The sequence below is a fragment of the Anolis sagrei genome, chromosome 1, assembly GCF_037176765.1.
Source record: "Anolis sagrei isolate rAnoSag1 chromosome 1, rAnoSag1.mat, whole genome shotgun sequence".
Classification (NCBI taxonomy): domain Eukaryota; kingdom Metazoa; phylum Chordata; class Lepidosauria; order Squamata; family Dactyloidae; genus Anolis; species Anolis sagrei.
Genome location: NC_090021.1, coordinates 298,837,754 through 298,859,167, shown reverse-complemented (window position 1 = coordinate 298,859,167; position 21,414 = coordinate 298,837,754). Strand labels below are relative to the sequence as shown.

At 37.5% G+C, this 21,414-nt stretch overlaps 1 protein-coding gene across 1 annotated transcript in view; it reads left to right on the top strand.

Moving 5' to 3' along the window:
• HEATR5A (HEAT repeat containing 5A) overlaps positions 1-21,145 on the top strand; it is a 74,970-nt gene extending 53,825 nt beyond the window's left edge. The window contains exons 25-36 of the mRNA XM_067462871.1: positions 270-451; positions 2,458-2,526; positions 3,604-3,783; positions 5,804-6,035; positions 7,395-7,643; positions 9,795-9,922; positions 10,728-10,875; positions 12,836-13,108; positions 14,803-15,027; positions 16,925-17,076; positions 17,711-17,924; positions 19,791-21,145. Coding sequence (XP_067318972.1) covers positions 270-451; positions 2,458-2,526; positions 3,604-3,783; positions 5,804-6,035; positions 7,395-7,643; positions 9,795-9,922; positions 10,728-10,875; positions 12,836-13,108; positions 14,803-15,027; positions 16,925-17,076; positions 17,711-17,924; positions 19,791-20,095 — 2,357 coding nt within the window. The 3' untranslated portion in view covers positions 20,096-21,145. The remainder of the gene's footprint in view (positions 1-269; positions 452-2,457; positions 2,527-3,603; positions 3,784-5,803; positions 6,036-7,394; positions 7,644-9,794; positions 9,923-10,727; positions 10,876-12,835; positions 13,109-14,802; positions 15,028-16,924; positions 17,077-17,710; positions 17,925-19,790) is intronic.
• The last annotated feature ends 269 nt before the right edge of the window (positions 21,146-21,414 follow it).

Here is a 21,414-nt window from a genome sequence, read left to right as displayed (position 1 = left end):
AAACAGTTTTCCAGCTATGGTAACCTTAAGACAAGTTGGAAACTTGCTTACTCAATGCAAAATGCCAACGATGTGCTATTGTAGTTGTGACTTCCTGGTATAGCAGTTTTATTGTTCACAGTGATACTGATTTATGCATAAAAATATAAATCAGGAGTGATGGAAGAAGAGTGGTGAAAGAAATGTCATAAATGGGTTAATATTGATAAAAACAATAACTATATTTCTCTTATCAGTAAACTCTTATTTTTCCTTTTTATTATTTTTAGATGATTTCTTAGTACTGCATTTAGCTGACTTGATCCGCATGGCTTTTATGGCTGCCACTGATCACAGTGACCATCTTCGTCTTTCTGGTCTTCAGATGTTGTTAGTTCTCATTCGAAAGTTTGCTGCTGTACCAGAACCAGAGTTCCCAGGCCATTTAATTCTGGAGCAATATCAGGCAAATGTAAGTAGCTAAACAGTTTATTGAAAAAATAAAATGTATGATCTTGAAGACAAAAAAATACAAAATTGTAAAATAATACACATTTACATCTTATTCAAGAAGCTGAATAAATTTTGTTAATTTGGCCAAGTTCAGTGCTGGAGTTGTAGCAAACCAGCACTGCAAATGGTCCCACAAGAAAGCATAAATGCATGGAGAAGGAATGGGGCCAGGTTGGTGGGTAATCTCTTAGCATGCCAAAACTATACAGGAGGCTACCACTTATCTGACCACAGCACTGCCAGAGAGTGGAATCTGTTGAAAACTGGAACCCAGTCTTTTTCTTGCTTGAAAACGCTCTTAACAAAATAAATAATACCCCACAGTATAGACAGCCTCCAAGTTATGAACAAGATAGGGTCTGTGCTAGAATTTTTATCATTTCTCAAGTAACAAGTAGTGTAAGAATCAGGACAGCAGGCAGTAAGAGTCGAACCACCTGGTAGCATTGTGTAATTACAGCTAGGGTGAAGTAACTGCTGGTATAATAAAGGAGCAAAAGGCTACTCCTTGCTGAGGTGTTGGAAGGTTGGAGTTTACGGAGTTCTGAGAGACTTGTGTCTTGAGGAGACTGAAGGTTGGAGTATCAAGAAGAATTGGTCTATAAAACCAGCCTGGTGTTAAGTAAAGAAGTCTCCAGTTATCTGGAAGTATCAGAAAAAGAAAGCTAGAGAAGTATTCCAGTCTTCAGCCACTATAAATGGACTGTGTGTGTGTGTATATAGTTCATTTATAGTGTATAATATATATAACTAGAGAGAGAGAGAGAGAGAGAGAGAGTCTGCTGCAAATACAAAGGTATGAGTTTACTCCTTGATCGGCGGGGGAAAGCTTCCGCGGCTGTTTGTGACTACACATCTTCATCGTGACTGTCTGTAGGTTTGTTCTTAAGTTGATTTGTTTTGTAAGTTGAAACAGGTGCATTTTAAAAGTGTAACTCCAGATAAGCTTTGGATAGTATAGGGAAGGGTTAACACTGCTATGATGTTTGTTTTGATTTTTGTGCCTCTGGTTCAGAAGATTCCACCTCACTTTCTGTCTTTATTATTATTGGAGTTTGAAAAACTTGTCTTGTTGTGAAAACAAGGACTGATGTAAAGCTTCAGTAGAGACACCTTTTCCCCATGAGAATTCTTTCAGAAGTGAATTTCCCTTCCGGGGGGTCAATTTCTTTAATTTCTGTTGTCTCAGACCATTTTTAACCATGAGTCATTTGTAAGTCAGATGTTTGCAACTCCAGGGACTGTATACTGTAACATGTGTGCAAGCAGTTTCAAATAAGTTTTGTAGTTAAGATAAATGGATGAAGGGGAATATCTATAATCAAATCAGTGGAACTTGTCTGTAATTTGAAAAGCAGATTGTCAGAAAGTGATGCATCCAAAGGCAAGGGAAGTCTATATAAGACACATCCACCCTCAGTCCTCCCCAAAACAATCCTGTATCTGTGGGTTGCCTGAAACTATGCCAACTTTGTGTCTGCAGAGTCCTCATATCTGATAAGAGAACAGTTATGTAGAAGGTGTAATATAAATAATCCAATACATGACATCATTTGTAATATAAAATGAATTTCCTCATTGTGTGTAAGACGCTGCTATATGTATAACAGCAGTTCACCATGTGATGACAGTCAGCATATAGAGTGATTTTAATCTGGTGTCTAAATTAGGAATGATCTTTCAAGTTATCAGTTTCTACAGTGAAATAAAATCATATGCATAGTATCACCTGTTACTGCTTCAAGTACATTATACTCAAAGACAATACATAGTTATAAAAATTAGATGAGCCAATTTTCCTAAATTAGTTACTCCACTCTAAATACAATTTAGTGCTAACTAGAGGAGAACTATTCAATCAAAGGATCTCGATTCCCATTGATTAATCAGCTCTACTCTAGTTGGGAGTAACAGTTGGATTCAGGGTTCTGATAAAACAATTTTAACCCTTATCATATTTATTAGGTTGGGGCAGCACTTAGACCGGCCTTTAGCTCAGAAACACCACCAGATGTAACAGCAAAAGCATGCCAGGTAAGTTTAAAACAAACAAAAAACCCTATTAATGTAAATTCCATCAACTACTGGTTAAGATTTATGTACTCAGGGAACAACAGACTACCTCTGTGGTTGTAAGAGAGTGATTCCCTCATCCCTCAGAAATCCCTGTATATTCTCCTCCTCAAATAGCTCTAGATAAGAGGGGAACCTGCCAGAATGTTTGTTTGTTTGGCTTTGGTGAGGGCTTCAGAAGGAAGGGAAGATGTTTGAGCCCTGTTTGTTATTCAGATTTAGACTGATACATTTACATTGGCTCCTAAACATGGAAATGTTGAACTCCTGAATGTAGCATATGGGTATGCATAATGCACAAAGACCTAATGGAGTTATCAGAGTGCCTTACAAAAGATGTGTAGGCTTTTTAAGAAATAATTTTTTTGAAGCCAGTTTCTCATAATTCTTGCCTGACTGCTTCCTGTTGAAATTTAAACAGTCAGTAGTATTACTGTTTTGTGGGAGTAGGATAAACTATTATAGAAGATTCATTCTGAAGAGTAATGGAATTCTGTGGGTTGCTGAGGTGTCTAATGGATTTCATAACTTGAATGAATAGTGCTTCTGTGAAATCCCTTGTGTATCTAGAGAAAGAAGGAACGACCTGGCTGTGTTGATGTCCTTTCTCCAAAGTGTCTTCTCTAGCTGTGCATCTCTCCTTAGCATACCAACGACTTTTAAGTGTGATGGGTTGGTAGATGTATAGAATGTGAATTCAGGACAAATCCAAGAGAACTCATGGATAAATTCATTATAAATACTTTCTGTCAGTGATGGTGCTGAACTGTCCTCAGTGGAAGTGCAAATTTGTCCATTTAATCTGACAGATTTTATACATCAATTTCAATTACAATTTATTCCTAATTATGGCAATGAAACTGTCTTGATTATCTTTGCTGGGAAGGAGATGAGGTAATGTGTTTTGGACCACCTATCTGTAAATAAACATGTATACAGACACATGGTTGGTGTTACTCTCTTGTCTATATTTCTCTCTCTGGGAAAAATACTTTGTAGCGTTAAGAAAAATAAGCATACTGTTCACTGTCATGCTAGGTTTGCAGTGCCTGGATAGCAAGTGGTGTAGTAAATGACCTTAACGATCTTCAGAGAGTTCATCAGTTGCTGGTAACATCCTTGATTAAAGTACAGGCTGGAAAAGAAGCACAAAGTCAGCTGTACAATGAAGCCACGACAACTATGGAGACATTGGCTGTTCTAAAAGCTTGGGCAGAGGTATTTCAAAAACATGTCTTTGGAACTGTAATTGTGGGTCAAGATCCAAAAGCACTACAGGTTGAATATCCCTTATCCAGAAATCTGAAATGCTCTAAAACCCAAAAATAGCCATATAGTTGACTGAGATAATGATAGCTTGGCTTTCGGATTGTTCAATATAAACAGACTTGGTTGAATGCAGAAAATTATTTAAAATGCTGTATATAAAATTACCTCTACATGGAATGTAAATGAATATGAAATGTAAACTAATTTCATGTTTAGACTTGGGTCCTATCTTCAAGATATGTATAAGCAAACATTCCAAAATAATTTAAAAAATCAAAAACACTTCTGGTCCCAAACATATCAGAGAAAAGATATTCAACCTGTAGTAATTAAAAAGTGGAACTGTATCCTTACTGAGCCAAAATCAGTTATGTTCTGTTGAATATGTTGTATAAAAATAATCCTATAAAGAAATATGTTTTTAATTGAGTTATCTTTAGCAATTATGTCTGCTTTTATTCCAGATAGCGCAGAACCATTATCCATGTGCATATTGGATGCTAACCTTCTTTATGTTAACTCTGTGGCTTAGAAAGTTTGTTTTCCAATTCAATAGGAAATATCTCACAATCACACAGCCTTGGGTTCTGCATTATAATTGATTTGTCAGGATAACAATCAAATTGAAGATCACCATCATTTGTCATCAAGTTGAGGGAGTATGTGCATGTTGTTCTGGCATTTTTCAATTTGGGCCATTATTTGTATATTATGTACTCATTAAATTGTCACATTGTTACTGCCAGATAAGTAGTATATACTAAAAGGGTGATTCACATTGCAGGTGCCTGTAGCTGAAGGCACTGCCATCATTCTGTCCCCCACCTAACTGCATTTTCAAAACTCATAACAAGGACAGAGCCACTATACATGCTTTCTACTTATTCTCATAAACCTTTTTCTCTGTGGGTAGAAAGAATGAAATTTGGTTGTTTTCTGTTCTTCCCACTCATTCCCCCATACAAATTCTATCAGAAAGAAATGAGAAAAATAGCAGGGATAAAAACTAGTTGTTTTCTTCCGCAAAATACAGAATGACTACTTTAAATATGAAGCAATAGAGGTATATAATCTTTCCTTATCAAAGGCACAATGATTAAAGGGTTGGAAAGGGGCCATCAGAACACGTGGTCACCGCATGAACTTCTATATGTAGGGGGAATTTATAACTTCTGTTGAATGATACTGAAAGATACATCTAGTCTAGCATTCTTTAATGCTTGAAGACAAACTAGCCTCCATTATTTTTCCTGAGCAGATCTAAGGCAATCTAAGGGAGATAGCCTTAGAACATAAGGTTCCATATAGTTGTCAAAACAAATACCATATTCCATCACTACTAAGACACCATTGATTGTAAGATGCACACTAATTTATGTACTAATTTTTGAGATGTTTCTATGTGGAAAGAAATTCTTCTTAGGATTGAAGAAATACAGTAGTAAGAACTTATTTGTTATTAATCTACCTAACTCTCCTTCAAGCCAACTAAGCTTTTGCCAGTACATCTTGTGGCAAGAATTTTTAAAGAAGTGAATTCCTTCATCCCCCCCCCCCCCAAGTTTAGCTTACTAATGTTTGAAATAATCATAACCAATGCACATTATTAAAGATGATATTTAGAATCAATAAAAGTGACTTTGTGATAGTAGTATACTGTACTGGTTTTATAGTCAGCATATATTCAGAACTTTATTTACTAAGCATTCAAAGTAATGTTGAGTGAGACTTTGCTGCTTAATGCCACTAATCTAATGTATAGTATGTTAGGAGGATGCTGACACTGTCATAGATATATTCTGTTTCACATATGGGGATGAAAAGTAATTCTGAAAAATGAAATTGGTGAGGATTTGGGTAATAATGAACTACTACTAGTGATTTTAGGATGCTAAAAGTTTTAGCAGAGACTGAATTAGTTTCATCCAAATTCTTATTGGGTGAAATACAATCAATTTTGTTGTTACAGGTTTATATAGTTGCAGTAGAAAGACAGAAAAAACAAAGCCACATTAGTAGGCCACTGTTTGCCACAAACATCAGAGAGGAGAGCTGCAGGGATCAAACCTCTTCAGTAGATGATCTTCTGCAGCTAGTTCAAGCAGACTTGGGAAATCTGAGCAAGCTCTGGCTTGCTGCACTTCAGGATTTTGCTCTCTTAACTTTGCCTTTGGAATATACCTCTCAACTTCCTATTGAAGGTAGGAGGCAAATCGAATTATAATGTTTCTCTTGAAAGTATTTGCAAAATGTATAGTACTGTAATTCAGATGCCACATAACTTGGTTCCCAACCTGTGGACCGCGGCTCTAGATTATTAAATGTGTTTTTCTGTGGGTGAGCAGATGGCGACTACTGGGCGACTACTGTATCAGAAACTAGAGCTGATGTGGTCTATCCAATGCAGTTTTCTGAATCAGTACCCCAAATAACCAAATCGAATCTAAAGTTGACCAAAAACTGATTCATAACCCTTTTGGTACTAATATTGGAGAGTGGTCCCTGGTCAAAGTGGTGTCCGGTCAAAAAAAAAGGTTGGGAACCACTGACCTAAACTAAAATGTGCTGATGACATGATGCTGGGAACAATAATAACATTTAATCAACAGATATGTCAACATTTATGCAGATATCATTTCTTCAGTACATTTACTCTAATCATACTGATTTGGAAATGGGAGGCTGTCAACAAATTCCAGAAGTAGTTGTAGGTTTTTTCGGGCTATATGGCCATGTTCTAGAGGCATTCTCTCCAGACTTTTCACCTGCATCTATGGCAAGCATCCTCACCTCACTTCCTCTGAGGATGCTTGCCATAGATGCAGTCAAAAGTCAGGAGAGAATGCCTCTATAACATGGCCATATAGCCCGAAAAAACCTACAACAACCCAGTGATTCCGGCCATGAAAGCCTTCAGCAGTACAAATTCCAGAAGCTGTGGACTATATTTTAGAGGAATGAACTGGCAAAAAACTTCCTCTTATTCTGTGAGATTCATGGAGTTGCCAGAAGTCATCAGGCGACCTAAAGGCAGATACACACAACATGTTCCACATGGTGTGATCTTTACAGAGTGTTTGGAATCTCCAAGTGATCCAAGTTGCTGCAGCAGATTTGTAACTGGTTGCATACAATTCCCCTGTTATAACCACTTCAATGCTACTAATTTGGGGAGAAATTTTTTTCCCCCAAACTGAATATTTTTAAAGAAAGGTCTTTATTAACATGATGTACTGTTTTAATGTGTATATTATATTGTTTTAATGTAATTCATGGTTTAATTATTGCTAAATGGTAACATTGTATGTGCTCATCCATATTGGATCTGGTTTAATTTGTAAGAAAGCATCTTGAGTCTAGTTTTTTTGGGGGGGGGGGTCAGATTTAAGGTTTATAGAGTGCAATGAAATTGATAAAGTTTAGTAAAATGATCTCTCAGATTTTATGAATAATATGAGAATGCTTTGCCAAGTCCTATATGTTTGCAGAAAAATGAAGTACATTTAAAACATTTCCCTATAATTGTTTGCATAATGCTGAACTTTTATTGCTTTTTGTAGGTGGTGCTTTCTATATTGCAGAGACAATTGAAAATTCAAGACCACACTATCAAAACTCCTGGGCTCTGATTCTTTATGCTACAGCACTGTGGCTTACCAATACAGGTTTCCTTATAGGCGATTCTGATGAAGGCCTAACTAATCTATCTCGACCTGTCACTCCAACTACTATGTGTCAAGACTCAACATCTAAGGCTGCTGTAAAGTCACCTGAAGATGTCAATACAGAGAGATTTCATCTTATATTGGGTTAGTGAGTGGGTGAACCTTTTTTATGTTGTTTTGCATTATTTTAGTCTGGCGTCCTTGGAAATCGCCATGTAGACTGTTAACATATATGTCAAGGAGGTTAATATGCAAACCTTGATAAAATTACTACAGAATGTGATTATGCTATACTGAATTATCTTAGCTGATGATACTTAAACAATATTGGCATCAGTTCTGAAATCTAATTCTCTTGAATTCCTTTCCAAGCACATAATGTATTCTGTGATATCTTAGAGTTTGTAGTTTGGAGAGATCTCTCTGTCTGAAAAATAAAAAAAATACTACTGCCTTACCTGTGTGCAGATCCTAGAATTCCACTGGATGTTGCCATGGCAGTTGAAGTGGGATCATAATGCTTCAATTATGTAGTGTGACAGGGGATCTAGTCTCCAGAGTATGTGGTTTACTGCTATCTCTTGATTTGTGCATGAAATTCCAGTTTTAGATTAGAGATAGATTTTATGAATCATGGTTACCTTTAGAGAATGTGTCAGGAAGATGGCGGTATAGCTGACACGGTGTTTCTTTCACTCCCTTGCCGTTTCCTGTTTTTTTCTAATTTTTTGAGATGCACAAATGAAAAGGAATATTGGCAACAGTCTGATGTGTTTATGATAAGTTACTCTTATCATAAGTGGAGCTTTGAACCTAACCAATTACATTATTATTAATCAACTCTGAAGAGCAAAAGAGATTACAAAATTTTGCCAGTTGTATGCCGTTGTTTTGGCAGCATGTAGAGAGCACACAACTCCACTGACTGCCTGTTTGCTACCGGGCACAATTTAAAAGCCCTAAAAGGCCCCAGCCCAGTTTACCTATCCGAACACATCTCCCTTTATGAACCACTGCGAAAACTAAGATCTTCTGGGGAGGCCCTGCTCTCGGTCCTGCCACCATCACAGGTGCATTTGGCGGGGAAGAGACAGGGCATTCTCAGTGATTGCCCTCTGGCTATGGAACTCCTTCCTGGCAATATTAGATCAGCCCTCTCCCTCCTGTCCTTCAGAAGGATGGTGAAGACCTGGCTGTGGGACCAAGCCTTTGGGACAGTGCAGTAAGGCAATAATAGAATTGTGTCCTGAGATGGTTTTTAAGCAACTGATTTTAAACTGGATATAAGTGATTTTATGTTTGTATATATTTATGATTTTATGTCCCAGCATTGAATGTTTGCTATATGTTGTGCTCCACCTTGAGTCCCCTGTGGGGTGAGAAGTACAAAATATAAATGTTTTAACTATATAAATAAATAAATAAATAAATCTGCTCTAGCTCTAGAAACATGATTTTAATTCATTATTTCAATAGTTATTCTCCCCTCTCTTCTTCAGGAATTAGTGTGGAATTTCTGTGTTCTCCTCGAAGAAGTTGATTATAAATTGTATGACTTTAACTGTATTTGTGTTTAGATTGGCTGCACTAATGCTGGAGCGGCCTAGCTGAGAGGAGTGCGTTACCATGGAGACGATGCTGTAGAGAAGTGGGAGGAGCTTAGAGGGGAGAGTTTGAAAAATGACAGTTTAAGTTCAGTCAGAGTTAGGGTTTTGGAGTCGGAGTTAGAGTTGAGAGAGAGAGAGTGGGAAGTAGAGAAGCAGTGTTTGTGAATAGTCAGAGGTTTCTTCAGTTTAGGAAGGCTGAAGGGGAAACCTAATTAGTTTCATTAGTTAGAGAGGACTAATAGAAGCTTGTTTAGATCACTAGTTAGAAATGAACTAGCGATCTGGGGTTTGATCACGGAAGGATCAAACAGGAAGGCTATTCACCTCAGGAAACATTGTTTAAGAAAGTGCTTCACCACAGTAAAAGTCAATTACAAGTTGTAACATCCAGAAGTGTGAACTGTATTGCAACCAAGTTACATGTAAAGTTCTCAAAGTATTTCCAAGTTTATCAACAGCCTGCAACCATACGCTTTGTTCAAAATAAACTTGTTCTCTTTTGTTTGAAGACTGCCTCATCTCCATTAGTTCTGCGTCCAGTGTGCCATATCCCCCAATAATACCTCACATCACACATTGGTGGCACCATTAAGAGTAATAAATAATAAATCGTCACTCCTCTCTCTTAATTCGTTACACATGATTTTAATTCATTATTTCAATAGTTATTCTCCCCTCTCTTCTTCAGGAATTAGTGTGGAATTTCTGTGTTCTCCTCGATCAGATGCAGCAATGGAAGACATTACTTCTTGTCTACATGCCCTGCAGGCAATGCTTGATGTTCCTTGGCCAAAGACTAAAATTGGTAGTGACCAGGTAAAAGCCTATCCTGGAAAATCTGAGTTTGAACAGTTTGATTTTATGAGGGTTGCTTTTTCTTTTATAAGAAACAGCTTCTTCTGTTACATCCCATCATTATACCCTTATTATTCTTATAATGTGATGTTTAAGTTTTCTTTATTATTCAGGTTAATAAGCAGTTAAATAGATTGAGACAACACCATTTCATGGAGGAACAGGCAGTGTCAGTAAAATGTGGACATGCATTGGTTCCCTAGTGATTTTTAAAATCAAATTAGTAAGTCTCTTTTGTTAGTGTTTTCCTATTATGTAGCCTATGTGGGGAGCCCCTGGTGGCGCAGCAGGTTAAACCACTGAGCTGCTGAACTTGCTGACCGAAAGGTCGGCGGTTCAGATCCAGGGAGCAGGGTGAGCTCCTGCTGTTAGCCCCAGTTTCTGCCAACTTAGCAGTTCGAAAACATGCAAATGTGACTAGCCCAATAGGTACTGCTCCAGCTGGAAGGTAACAGCACTCGGTGCAGTTATGTCAGCCACTTGACCTTGGAGACATCTACAGACAACATACCGGCTCTTCAGCTTAGAAATGGAGATGAACACCACCCCCCAGAGTCAGACTGAACTAGACTTAATGTCAAGGGGAAACTGTTACCTTTACCTAGTCTATGTGTGTGTATTAAGTTGTCAATAAATGATCTCAGCATTAGTCATGAATTCAAATATGTTTCACTCTTATTCCAAGCTTCCTAAAGAGTTATACTAAGGATAACAGTTGACATTTTAAAAGTTAATGAAAAGGCCTTTACCTGTTTTCCTCGTGTAGGAACTGAGTGTTGAGCTGCTGAATGTTTTGCACCGTCTTATACTGACCAGAGAGTCCCCTGACATTCAACTTGCTGCTCTAGAAGTTGTTCAGCACATACTTTTTGCAGCACAAGAACATGTCAAGGAAAAACGGAGAAGTGCAGAAGGTAAACTTACCAAATTTCTAATGGTTGTGGTTTTACTATTTTTTAAAAAAAAAATTCTGGTATTCTCCCCATTAGTGGTGTATTTGACAACCTGGCAAAATGGCACTACCTAAAAGAATCCCCCACCTTGTATGACTGTGAAGCAGAACAGATAACTCCGCATATGTATGCTTGTCCACTATGCCCTGCCTCACAGAGAAATAATTGTTGGAGTCTACAAACAATGCCGTTGCTGTTGCCTGTTTCTGGTCAAAAGATATTTAGCTGCTTTTACTCCTTCTATTTTTATCATTTTCATACTAATTTATGCAATGCTTTTGATACAAAATAAAAATACACTATTGTTGTTATTATGTTTATTTATATTCCGCTTTTTTCTCCGTACGGAGACTCAAAGCGGCTCACAACCAAAATGTATTTATTTATTTAGGACATTTGTATCCCTTCCTATCTGGACTTCCGCAAAGGGACTCAGGGCGGCTAGCAGCAAAAAACAAATATACATAAGTAAAAACAGTATAAAACTTTATAAAAAAATTAAAACAGAGTCCATTAAAACCATAGCTTTACCATCAAGTCATTCTCTCGTTCCCATCAATTGAGCTTGAGATGGAGGTGGGACTGCAAGAAGGCATCTCCTGAATATCTCAGCACCCGGGCAAGTTCATACAAAGGGATGCCATCAGTCAAATAGCCTTGACATGAACAGTCTAGAGCTTTAAAGATCATAACCAGCACTTGTGCCTGGTAACAGATTGGTAGCCAGTGTAACTAATAGTATGCTTTAAATATGCATTCCTGGTTCTTTTTTTACATTTAATCATTCTGGTGGTAGGGGAGAGGAGCACTGGGAATCAATATAGAATGTCCCTTGGCTGTGCTTCAGTGTATTCCTTATTTCCCTTTTCTTAGTGAACATTACTGTTAAATATAGTGTCTTTAAATTGCTAGTTCCAGCTACAGTAGACTCACTGAATTAATAGGATTGATGTAACATTTAGCACAATTGTTGCAATTTGTTTCAAAGAAAAGTCACATTGTCTTGTAGATAGTACTTTATCTGCTAGAAAACAGTTGAAACATCTTCCACATGACATTCATTGTCAGAACCTTTTTTTCATGTCAGGAGTGACTTGAGAAACTGCAAGTTGCTTTTGGTGTGAGAGAATTGGCCATCTACAAGGATGTTGTCCAGGGGATTCCCGGATGTTTTACCATCCTGTGGGAGGCTTCTCTCATGTCCCAGCATGAGAAGCTGGAGCTGACAGAGGGAGCTCACCCTGCCTTGCAGATCCAAACTGCCGAACCTTTCGTTCAGCAGTCCTGCCGGCACAAGGGTTTAACCCGTTTTGCCACCAGGGGCTCCATTGTTAGAACTGAGCGATTACAACAGTACCAGCTTTATAAAAGGTCTCACATGCAAAACTCCCACTCATGGAAAAAAGGTATTTAAATTGTTCATTGATTCATCAGTCCTTAGTCCTTTGTTCTAATGTCTATATACTGTAAACATTTTCAATATAAGCTTGTCCATCCTAAGGATAAACATGCTAAGTGTTTTCTTGCTTCCTGGATTGTCCTAGCCAAGTGTTTTGGAAAAATTGTGTCCTTTAAATCTTGTCAGTATCTGTAACCTATGTCCCTTGTTGACATTTATTGCATGACTTCTAATGGGTCATGACAATAATTCATAAAATTCCATATTCTGGGTAAAAGATTCTTCAATCTCAGACACCATTGTTCTTCTGTCTTTCTTCATCATGAAAAGGGCATCTTCACACAGAAGTCTCTTTCTGTGCATAGACTGCTCTTGCTGCATTAATGTAATAATTTTATAATTCTATCCATAAACAAACTAGAAGTAGTACAGTGCAACTAGTTGCTATTTATGAAGATTCAAGAAGTATATTTTTAAACAAAAGGGCATTTGTTATATAGCTTTGTCTTTTTTTCATTTTAGTTGATGATGGGGCTGAAGAAAAGGAAACTTTGCCTGAATTTGGAGAAGGAAAAGACACAGGAGGACTGATACCTGGAAAGTCCTTAGTTTTTGCAACCCTAGAGATGTGTATGTGCATTCTTGTAAGGCAGCTACCTCAGCTTAACCCAAAGATAACAGGTAGTCCTGGAATTACAGCTGGAAAACCTCAACTATTATCAGAGAATGGAAGCAAGCTGGTGTCAGCAGCATTAGGAATCCTTTCTGACATTCCAGGAGTTTGCTCACCAGAAGGTAGGATGAAATATTATGCTTTGTTTTAAGTGGGAGGGAATTAAGGAGGCGGTACCCTGGAGTGTGGGGGAGAAAGCCTTGTGCCATTATATTTTAAGGCAGTACATTTTATTTATTTATTTATTTATTTGCCGTATTTATATTCCACCCTCTCATCCCAAAGAGGATACAAGGCGGATTACAGAACACATATATGGCATACTTCCAATGCTATTATACACTGACAGGTCAGACAATGGTACAGATAAAGGTATATAGGCTTTTCCCATCTTTGGCATCTTGGAGGTTGTGCTTGATTCCTGCCCGGGGGAAGGGTGCTGTCACTCTATCCTCCATGCTAAAGAGCCCTGTTCACAGACCTCCTCCTTTTTTATTGAATCGCAGGCATTTCTGGTATTTCCTTATAGTGCCATTAAAATGCCTCCCTGCTAAAGCTGTACCTACCTATTTATCTACTCATAGCTGTTTTTGATCTGCTGGGTGAGCAGTAAGCTGGGCTGAAGGTTGGGCGTGCACCCCCAACCCGGGCTTTGAACTACCAACCTTTTGATTGTCAAGATTTATTGCAGCTGGTGGTTAAGTAGCTGTGCTAAAGCCTGGCTAAAAACAATTTGTTTTTAGCAGATTAAAAACAAGTTGTTGAGACAATAAAGAAATAAAAAAACATGCAAACAGTAAAAAATAAAAAGCAGTATAATATATCTGAGCTGTCAACTCACACATGATCATGGTTCTGAGGTCATACACTACTGATAGCCCACTGATGGACATGAACCATTTTTTTTTCAAAGAGGTCAGATGATAGCATATTATCAGAACTGGCTATTTCTTTCCTTTGTGCTTACCATATTGCAAGCCTTTGTCCCAAACAGTGTTCTCTTAATATTTCCGTATAGCATCTAGTGATCATAGCTGCATAATAAGCACATTTAATAAATGATTTTGTATCTGAGAAATAGCTTATACCATATATACATCCAATAAACAACACATTCTTCCTCTCAATTCTGAAACAGAAATGTATTTTATGTCCAACAGATTTTAGCCAAAATATTATTTCATCATATGCATTGAATAAAAGCTGCAGGTTAAGCCTATAGTAGACTGTTTTTCTTGAAGGATTGTTGTCTAGGCAAATTGTTGTTTTTCTTCCTCCTTCCTGTTCCTAGGAAATCAGGGATGAACCTAATACACATAAACTGAATATTGTACACCTCTGTCTCTCACATGACTAAATTTCTTTTGATAGTTCTTACGTGTTACAACGTATCTTTCCATTTATCTGTTTGATTTACATTTTGCCTTTCTCCAGAAATGGCAAATGTAAATCTTACAATGTCTTTTAGTAGCATACTATTAAAAATGTACTACTGGTGGGAACTACTATGCGTACCTAATTCCTTAGCCTTCTTCAGTGGAGAGGGTTTTTTTTTTAAATTTTACCAAAGACTGATGAGTAGAAAGGTGTCTGAAAGAGAATTGTGCTCATTCTCTTTTAGCAAGAGAGTCAGCCTTAAACAAGAGTAGCTGAAAATAGACCTTGTTGAACAAATACTAATAAGATAGTAGGTGTGACCTTACCCCCCCCCCCACCCCCCATTCTGTGATTGCAATATTGTTTTTTCTATTTCTATGGGATACTTGTCAGTTAACATTTAATGAACATAAAATATCCCTTTTGTCACGTCTTGCAGGGAGCATTGCTGTGCTTCCTACTATATTATATCTGATTATTGGAGTCCTGAGAGAAACTGCTGTAAAGTTACCAACTGGCCAGATACCTTTAACTGTTGCTGCATCTCTACAAGCTCTTAAAGGAGTGCTGTCTTCCCCAATGGCACGGGCTGAGAAGAGCCGAGCTGCTTGGAATGAATTGCTCTGTAGTGCTTTGGTCTCTATCCTTAATTTTTGGAATCAAGGTACGTTAGAGTGAAGGTAGTGTCGGGGTACAGGTCAGCAAAGGCGGGGGGGGGGGGGGGGAGATTTGCCAGCAATTGAATATGATCCATACCATATGAACTGAGTGCTGTTTTATATGTGATACTCTGGTAAAACATTGGTTCTTGATGTTTGGTCCTCCAGATGTTTTGTATTCAAGCTCAAGAATCCCTGGTGGAATCCCATGCAGGTTGGGACTTCTCAGGTATGAAATACAAAACACCTGAAGACGCAAACACTGAAGATCATTGCATCAATATACTGTGTCATAAAAAAGCAAGTTGCAACTGAGACCTAGATAATGGTCATTCAAGAGGTGAATTGATTAAAAGTGCAAGTGTGCGGGTTGCTTACTCATTTGTACTTACATTTGTAGTACTTGGTCATAAAACTGCTTTTGCTTCTTTACTAGCTCATTTGGCTTTCTTTACCCCTGCACTTTCAGTTAAAATTGGCTTACACAAATTTTATACATTGCTAACCATTCCTTTTCTTCTTTACTTTTTCTAAATCTGTTTATATCCAAACTCTTCTTTCTTATTTTATTGAAAACCTTTTTATTGTCATTTTTGTTCTTGCTGATTGACTTTTAAAATTGAATGTGTTGAGGTTTATCTCTGGAAAATATCTACATACAAGTAGAGTCAGGCTTCCACATTTGCTGAATTTAGGGGCATAGAATCCCCATGAAAGTGAAAAACAACAAATAAATTGCTATTTTTTTTACCCAAAAGAACATCTTTCTTCAAATTTGCAAGTCTTCCAGCACAACTCTGTAGTCATCCTCAGATGGCAGCTGAACATGTTATCTCATTGGAGGGCCTAGAGATTTCTAGAGAGAACATTTTAATCAAATCGCAAATATGGAGGGAAAACTATACTGTATGAACTTGCCATACTAAAATTTTTCCATCTGTTTAGCCCAGTTATCAGCTCTGGCTGGTAACCAAGATCTCAAATGCAAAACTTCCCCAAGTTTTATCAGAAGATGCCATGGATCAAAATTGTGGCCTTCACTACATTGACTGTATGTTCTGCCACTGAGCTCTGATCTCACTATGTTTGTGGCTGGAAAAATAGATCCTAACAGGGTACATTTATTATAGTCATTTCTCAAAGTCAGGTTTCCAGAAGCCATTCCAGTATTTCTGAGCACCTCAAGTACCCTAATGCTTAGCAACTTCAGAAGTGTGGATCCAGGTAATCATCCTGTCTCTGTCATCCAGGAAATATATTCTTCGTTCACAGAAAAAAAAGCAAATATGAAGAATTTAACTAATTATTAGTATTTTGCTACTTTGTAACCTCGATGTTATACAGATAAGTAAAACAATAGGGTTGTGCAATTTGGCTGGATTGCGTTTCGTTTTCGGTATCTGAATTTCAGTGGGTACCTGGATCCATTCCATTTTCGGGAGCATCCTGAAATCCTAATAAAAAAAGTTTTTTCCAGTTCGGCAACTGAAAGATCTGAGGATCTCTTTTCTGTCATCAAATCTAAGAAACTGCCCTTTCTGTGATCATTTCACTTCTATCTTTCAGGGAAACCTGGGTTTAAATAAAGGACTTAAGAAAACAACCTTCCTGTGAACCTTTCTCTTGTCTTTTGAGGCGACCTGGGTTTAAGGCAAAAACTTAAGAAACCACTCTTCCTCCCTGTAGTCCACGTGTGGCCAAAAGAAACTGAAAGCAGCAGTTTTTCGGCAGCCGCTGTTCTGTTGTGGCTGAAAAAAAATTGGTGGCAGAGCCCATGCCATTATGGGCATCCGAACCAACCAAAGACCGTTTTTGAAAACGGATCTGTGCACAACCCTATAAAACAATCTATTGTCTCTTACATCTGCCCTATATGGATTAGATTGTTTTTATCTTTCATAGATGGTGCCCACCAAGAATTAGATGAAAGCAGTCTGTTGACTGCCATTACAGTATTTATTTTGTCCTCAAGTCCAGAAGTTACTACTGTGGAGTGCCTTCAGATGAGCTGCATTGAGAAGTTTAAATCCGCAATGGAATCTAAAGATTCTGTTGTGAGTATGCCACACAGTTATATTTATTGTTAAATCTGTTATTGTTCTTTATATACTTAATGTTCAATTTTTCCACTCAAGGTGGGTAGCAATGGAAGGAATTTATTGTTAGAAAGGGTTGGGATACATTTCTCTGTACAAGGTAACACATGATTTATCTTTTTAGGCTTTTAAATATTTGTCTTTCTGCTGTTATCATTTTCTACCAAGAAATTTTGAACTGATAGGCAGTACAAAAATATGTAAATTAATATCTGAATGCAAAATTATTATGCTTGATTGAAACTTTTACGCAGATGGCAAAAATGAGCGCATGTTCATGTGATTTTATTTATAGCATCATTTTTTACACAGTGGGTTATTGATTTGTTTATAACTTATAGTACAAGTTCTTGTAGTTCATAAGAATAGGAGATTGTCACTTTGGATTTCTTGGTGTATTATGCATTGACATTCTTGCTGTCTGTTGTTCCCTTTTTCTCTATTGTTGGACCCAAGTGTAGATTCTTCATTTGGCATTAGAGAAGCCTTTTGCATCTGATAGTTTTAATAGTATATAACATAGTCACACAAATTCTAGTAAAAATTTCTGTTACCTGTTTTTTCTTACTTCAAACTATCTTAATGTTTTTAGATACAACTGAAATGTTACCAGCTGCTACTGACCATTTTTCAGTATCCAAACAAAGCGATCTCATATCCTTACATTCAGTCATTGGCAGCATCAATTGTGAACAAACTTCAGGAAACAGAGAAAGCTAAACCTGAGAATTCTGCTGAACTTCAAGTTATTCAGGAAGGAATAAAGGTGGTAGCTGCTGTTATAGCCCTTGCTCAGGAGGAACACCGTAAGTGTCCACTGTAGAGGCAAATACATTTAACAACTGAATTAATTATAGATGAAAATATGAGTTTGAATGCAATATCACTCCCTCAGTATGCTTAATTTTATTTTTAATTAATCTAAAAATAATTGAGAGAATGTTTGCTGAAGATCATGCTTCTGGGTAAAATGCAGTGTTGTTGTATGCCTTCAAGTCATGTCTGACTTTTAGTGATCCTAAAGTGAACCTGTCACAGAGGGTTTTTCCCCAGCAATATTGGTTTGTGGGAGGAGGTGCCTTTGAGAAATCACACATTTCCTTGGGCCGAGCAGATATTCAGACCTCAATCTTTTGTGTTTCATAGTCCAGCACTCAAGCCACTATACCATGCTGGGTTTCTGTGTGTAGGATGAGGGGAATAATATGTGTGGGGGAGTCTTCTTTTCTGGAAAATTTTAAGCAAAGGCTGGATGACCATCTGTCAGTAGTGCTTTGTGTGTTCCTGCATAGCAGAAGGGGGTTGGACTGGACGGTCCTTGTGGTCTTTTCCAACTCTGTGATTCTATTCTCCTAGTATTAAGTTCTACCCTGATAATTAGAAATACTTTTAATCAACATTTTCTGGAACTCCTCCCCAGGGTTTTTCTCTCATCCATCTGTTTAAAAGCTTCTCTCTCGGGCTTTTAATATACATTTTACTATTATGGTACCATTTCTGCTCTAGTAGAATCTAATAATAATAACAACAACTTTATATATAGACCACCCTCTCTCCCAGAGGGGACTAAGGGGGGCTTACACACAAAAAGGCAAACATTCAATGCCCATAAGCAAATAGAAACACATCAAAATAATGCAAAATACAAAATAATAACCGTAACCTTATAACAATAGAGAAATTAACATCAAAATCAAAAACAGAATACGAGTAATCAAACAACCTTCTCCTTTTATTCTGCCAAGCCTTATTTCAAAACACCCGAGTGCTTAATAAATTCAAACTGTTTTTCTCTGACTGTACAATTAAGTTCCTCAATTCTGTCCCTGGCCTTGATCATGTAACAGATAGAATACCACAATCAGTGACTCCTTCTCAGTCTACCATCTTTACAAACTTTTAACGATATTTTGCTAAGGAGAAATACCCATATGCTTCATCTAATGAAAGTTTAAATCATAAAACATTTTAATGTCACTGTTAACACATACGGCAGTTTACTATGTTATTGCAGAGTAAAATTATTATAAACAGATAGGACTATAACACTTACCTTAGATTTATAAGTTGAAACAAGGTTTATTCTGACTAGTTCAGTTCAAGCCAAGTCATATCTATATCTATCTATCTATCTATCTATCTCTATATCTATTCGTCTGAGCTTCAGCTTGTTAAAAATACCTTTGTCCATTTTGGAGAGGGTAAATATTTTAAGATAAAAATATTCTCAGAAGTTGGGAATTCTCCTTCCACTCCAGAATGCTGGTCTTTGGAGCCCATTATTAAGAAGCAATCAAGAGGTGAGAAGGCATTCAACCATAGAGAGATGAAGGGTTTTCTGTCACTGTAAAACGAGTTGGGCAAGCTGCAGCTCTCCTTGATAGTATTGGACTGAAATTCCCATGATTTCTTCATATTAAATATTCTGGCTATGACTGTTGTCAGGTAACGTCTGGAGGGATTCACTCTGTCTATCTGTCTATCCAAGACCACTTTTTAGCCCCTTCAGAATTCTACAATACAAAGCTTTTGCATATATCCTCACCAACTGTCACTGAAAGAATGCAACCTTGTGCATATTCACTCATATTTAGGATTTCAGCCTAATATTAGCTACTTGTGAAGTTCATCAGTACTGAAGACTTTCTGATATATTTTTTTAACTTTCACAGGATCTCAACTAGTGGCTTGCTTTCTACCAATCCTGATTTCTTTTCTCTTGGATGAGAATGCCCTGGCATCAGCTACCAATTCAGCAAGGAGTCTACATGAGTTTGCTTTGCAATATCTGATGCAGATTGGCCCACAGTATTCCTCAGTCTTTAAAAAACTAATGGCTGCCTCTCCGCCAATGAAAGCAAGGCTTGAATCAGCTGTGAAGGGCAATCAGGAAAGTATCAAGGACAAGACATCCCCTCGACACTCAAAGAACCCTGGGAAAAGTGCAAGCATTCAATTAAAGACCAACTTTCTGTGAAATTGGTTGTTTTTAAATATTAAGCACTTTGATAATACTGAAGAGAGTCTTCCCTTTTCTCATCATGAAGTTGATTGCTGCTTTTCAAGTTTAGTTCTGCTAATACCTTGGAAATCAGAGCAGTAGCCCCATTCCAGAGAACTACCAATGATCAGTCAGTAACATGCATGGCTATGGCTGTTAGATGTGGAATGGGAACAAATATGCTGAATCAATTTACCTAATAAGTACCCAATCCACGAGAGGTTCCCTCTTGTCAATCAGAATATATACGTTATAAAAGTATTGTTTCAGCAGTATGACATTTGTTTCATATTTTTCTAAACACTACACCATTTTGAGAAAAATATATTCCAAATGTTATATGTTATGTTGGAAGCTTTATATATTTACATTAATAGAATTTCATATTTGACACTCATATTAGCACAAATAAATTAGAAGTATATAATGCCTGTGATTCATCAGTGCAAAATACTATGTGTATATTTCTGTATTTTGCTTTGTATTCATCTAGCGGTTCCTAGTGTGGGACAGTCAACCCTTTTAAAATATCAATTTGGACATTTAAAAAATACTTTGCAAATGAAACACTGAGAGCTGCTTCAGCAAAAATCTTTGTACTCATGCTTTTGGCTCCCACAATGTCAGTGTGCATTTAGGCTAAATGGCACATAAAATGGCTCACTCCTCTAACAAACGAAGTGGGTTACTAGTTCGCAGAGTGCCACAAGGGTAGAAGATGAAATGTGACTATAGGCACAGACACATACAGTTGGGATACTCTTTAGTCTTCACTATCAAACTACAGCAATAGTTAAAAATGCTAATTATGCTATGACAGTATTATTGAATTATATGGGTTGTCAAAGGCTTTCATGGCCAGAATCACTGGGTTGTATGGCCATGTTCCAGAAGCATTCTCTCCTGACATTTTGCCCACATCTATGGCAGGGATCCTTAGAGGTTGTGAGGTCTGTTGGAAACTAGGCAAGAGAGGTTTTTATATCTGTGGATGTCTAGGGTGGAGAAAGAACTCTTGTCTGCTTGAGGCAAGTGTGAATGTTGCAATTGGCCACTTTGATTAGCATTTAATGGCATTGCAGCTTCAAAGCCTGACTGGTTGCTGCCTGGGGGATCCTTTGTTGGGAGGTGTTATCTGGCCCTGATTGATTCTTGTCTGGAATTCCTGTTTTTTGAGTGTTGCTCTTTATTTATTGTCCTGATTTTAGAGTTTTTTAATACTGGTAGCCAGATCCTCCCAACAAAGGATTCCCCCAGGCAGCAACCAGCCAAGCTTTGAAGCTGCGAGGCCATTA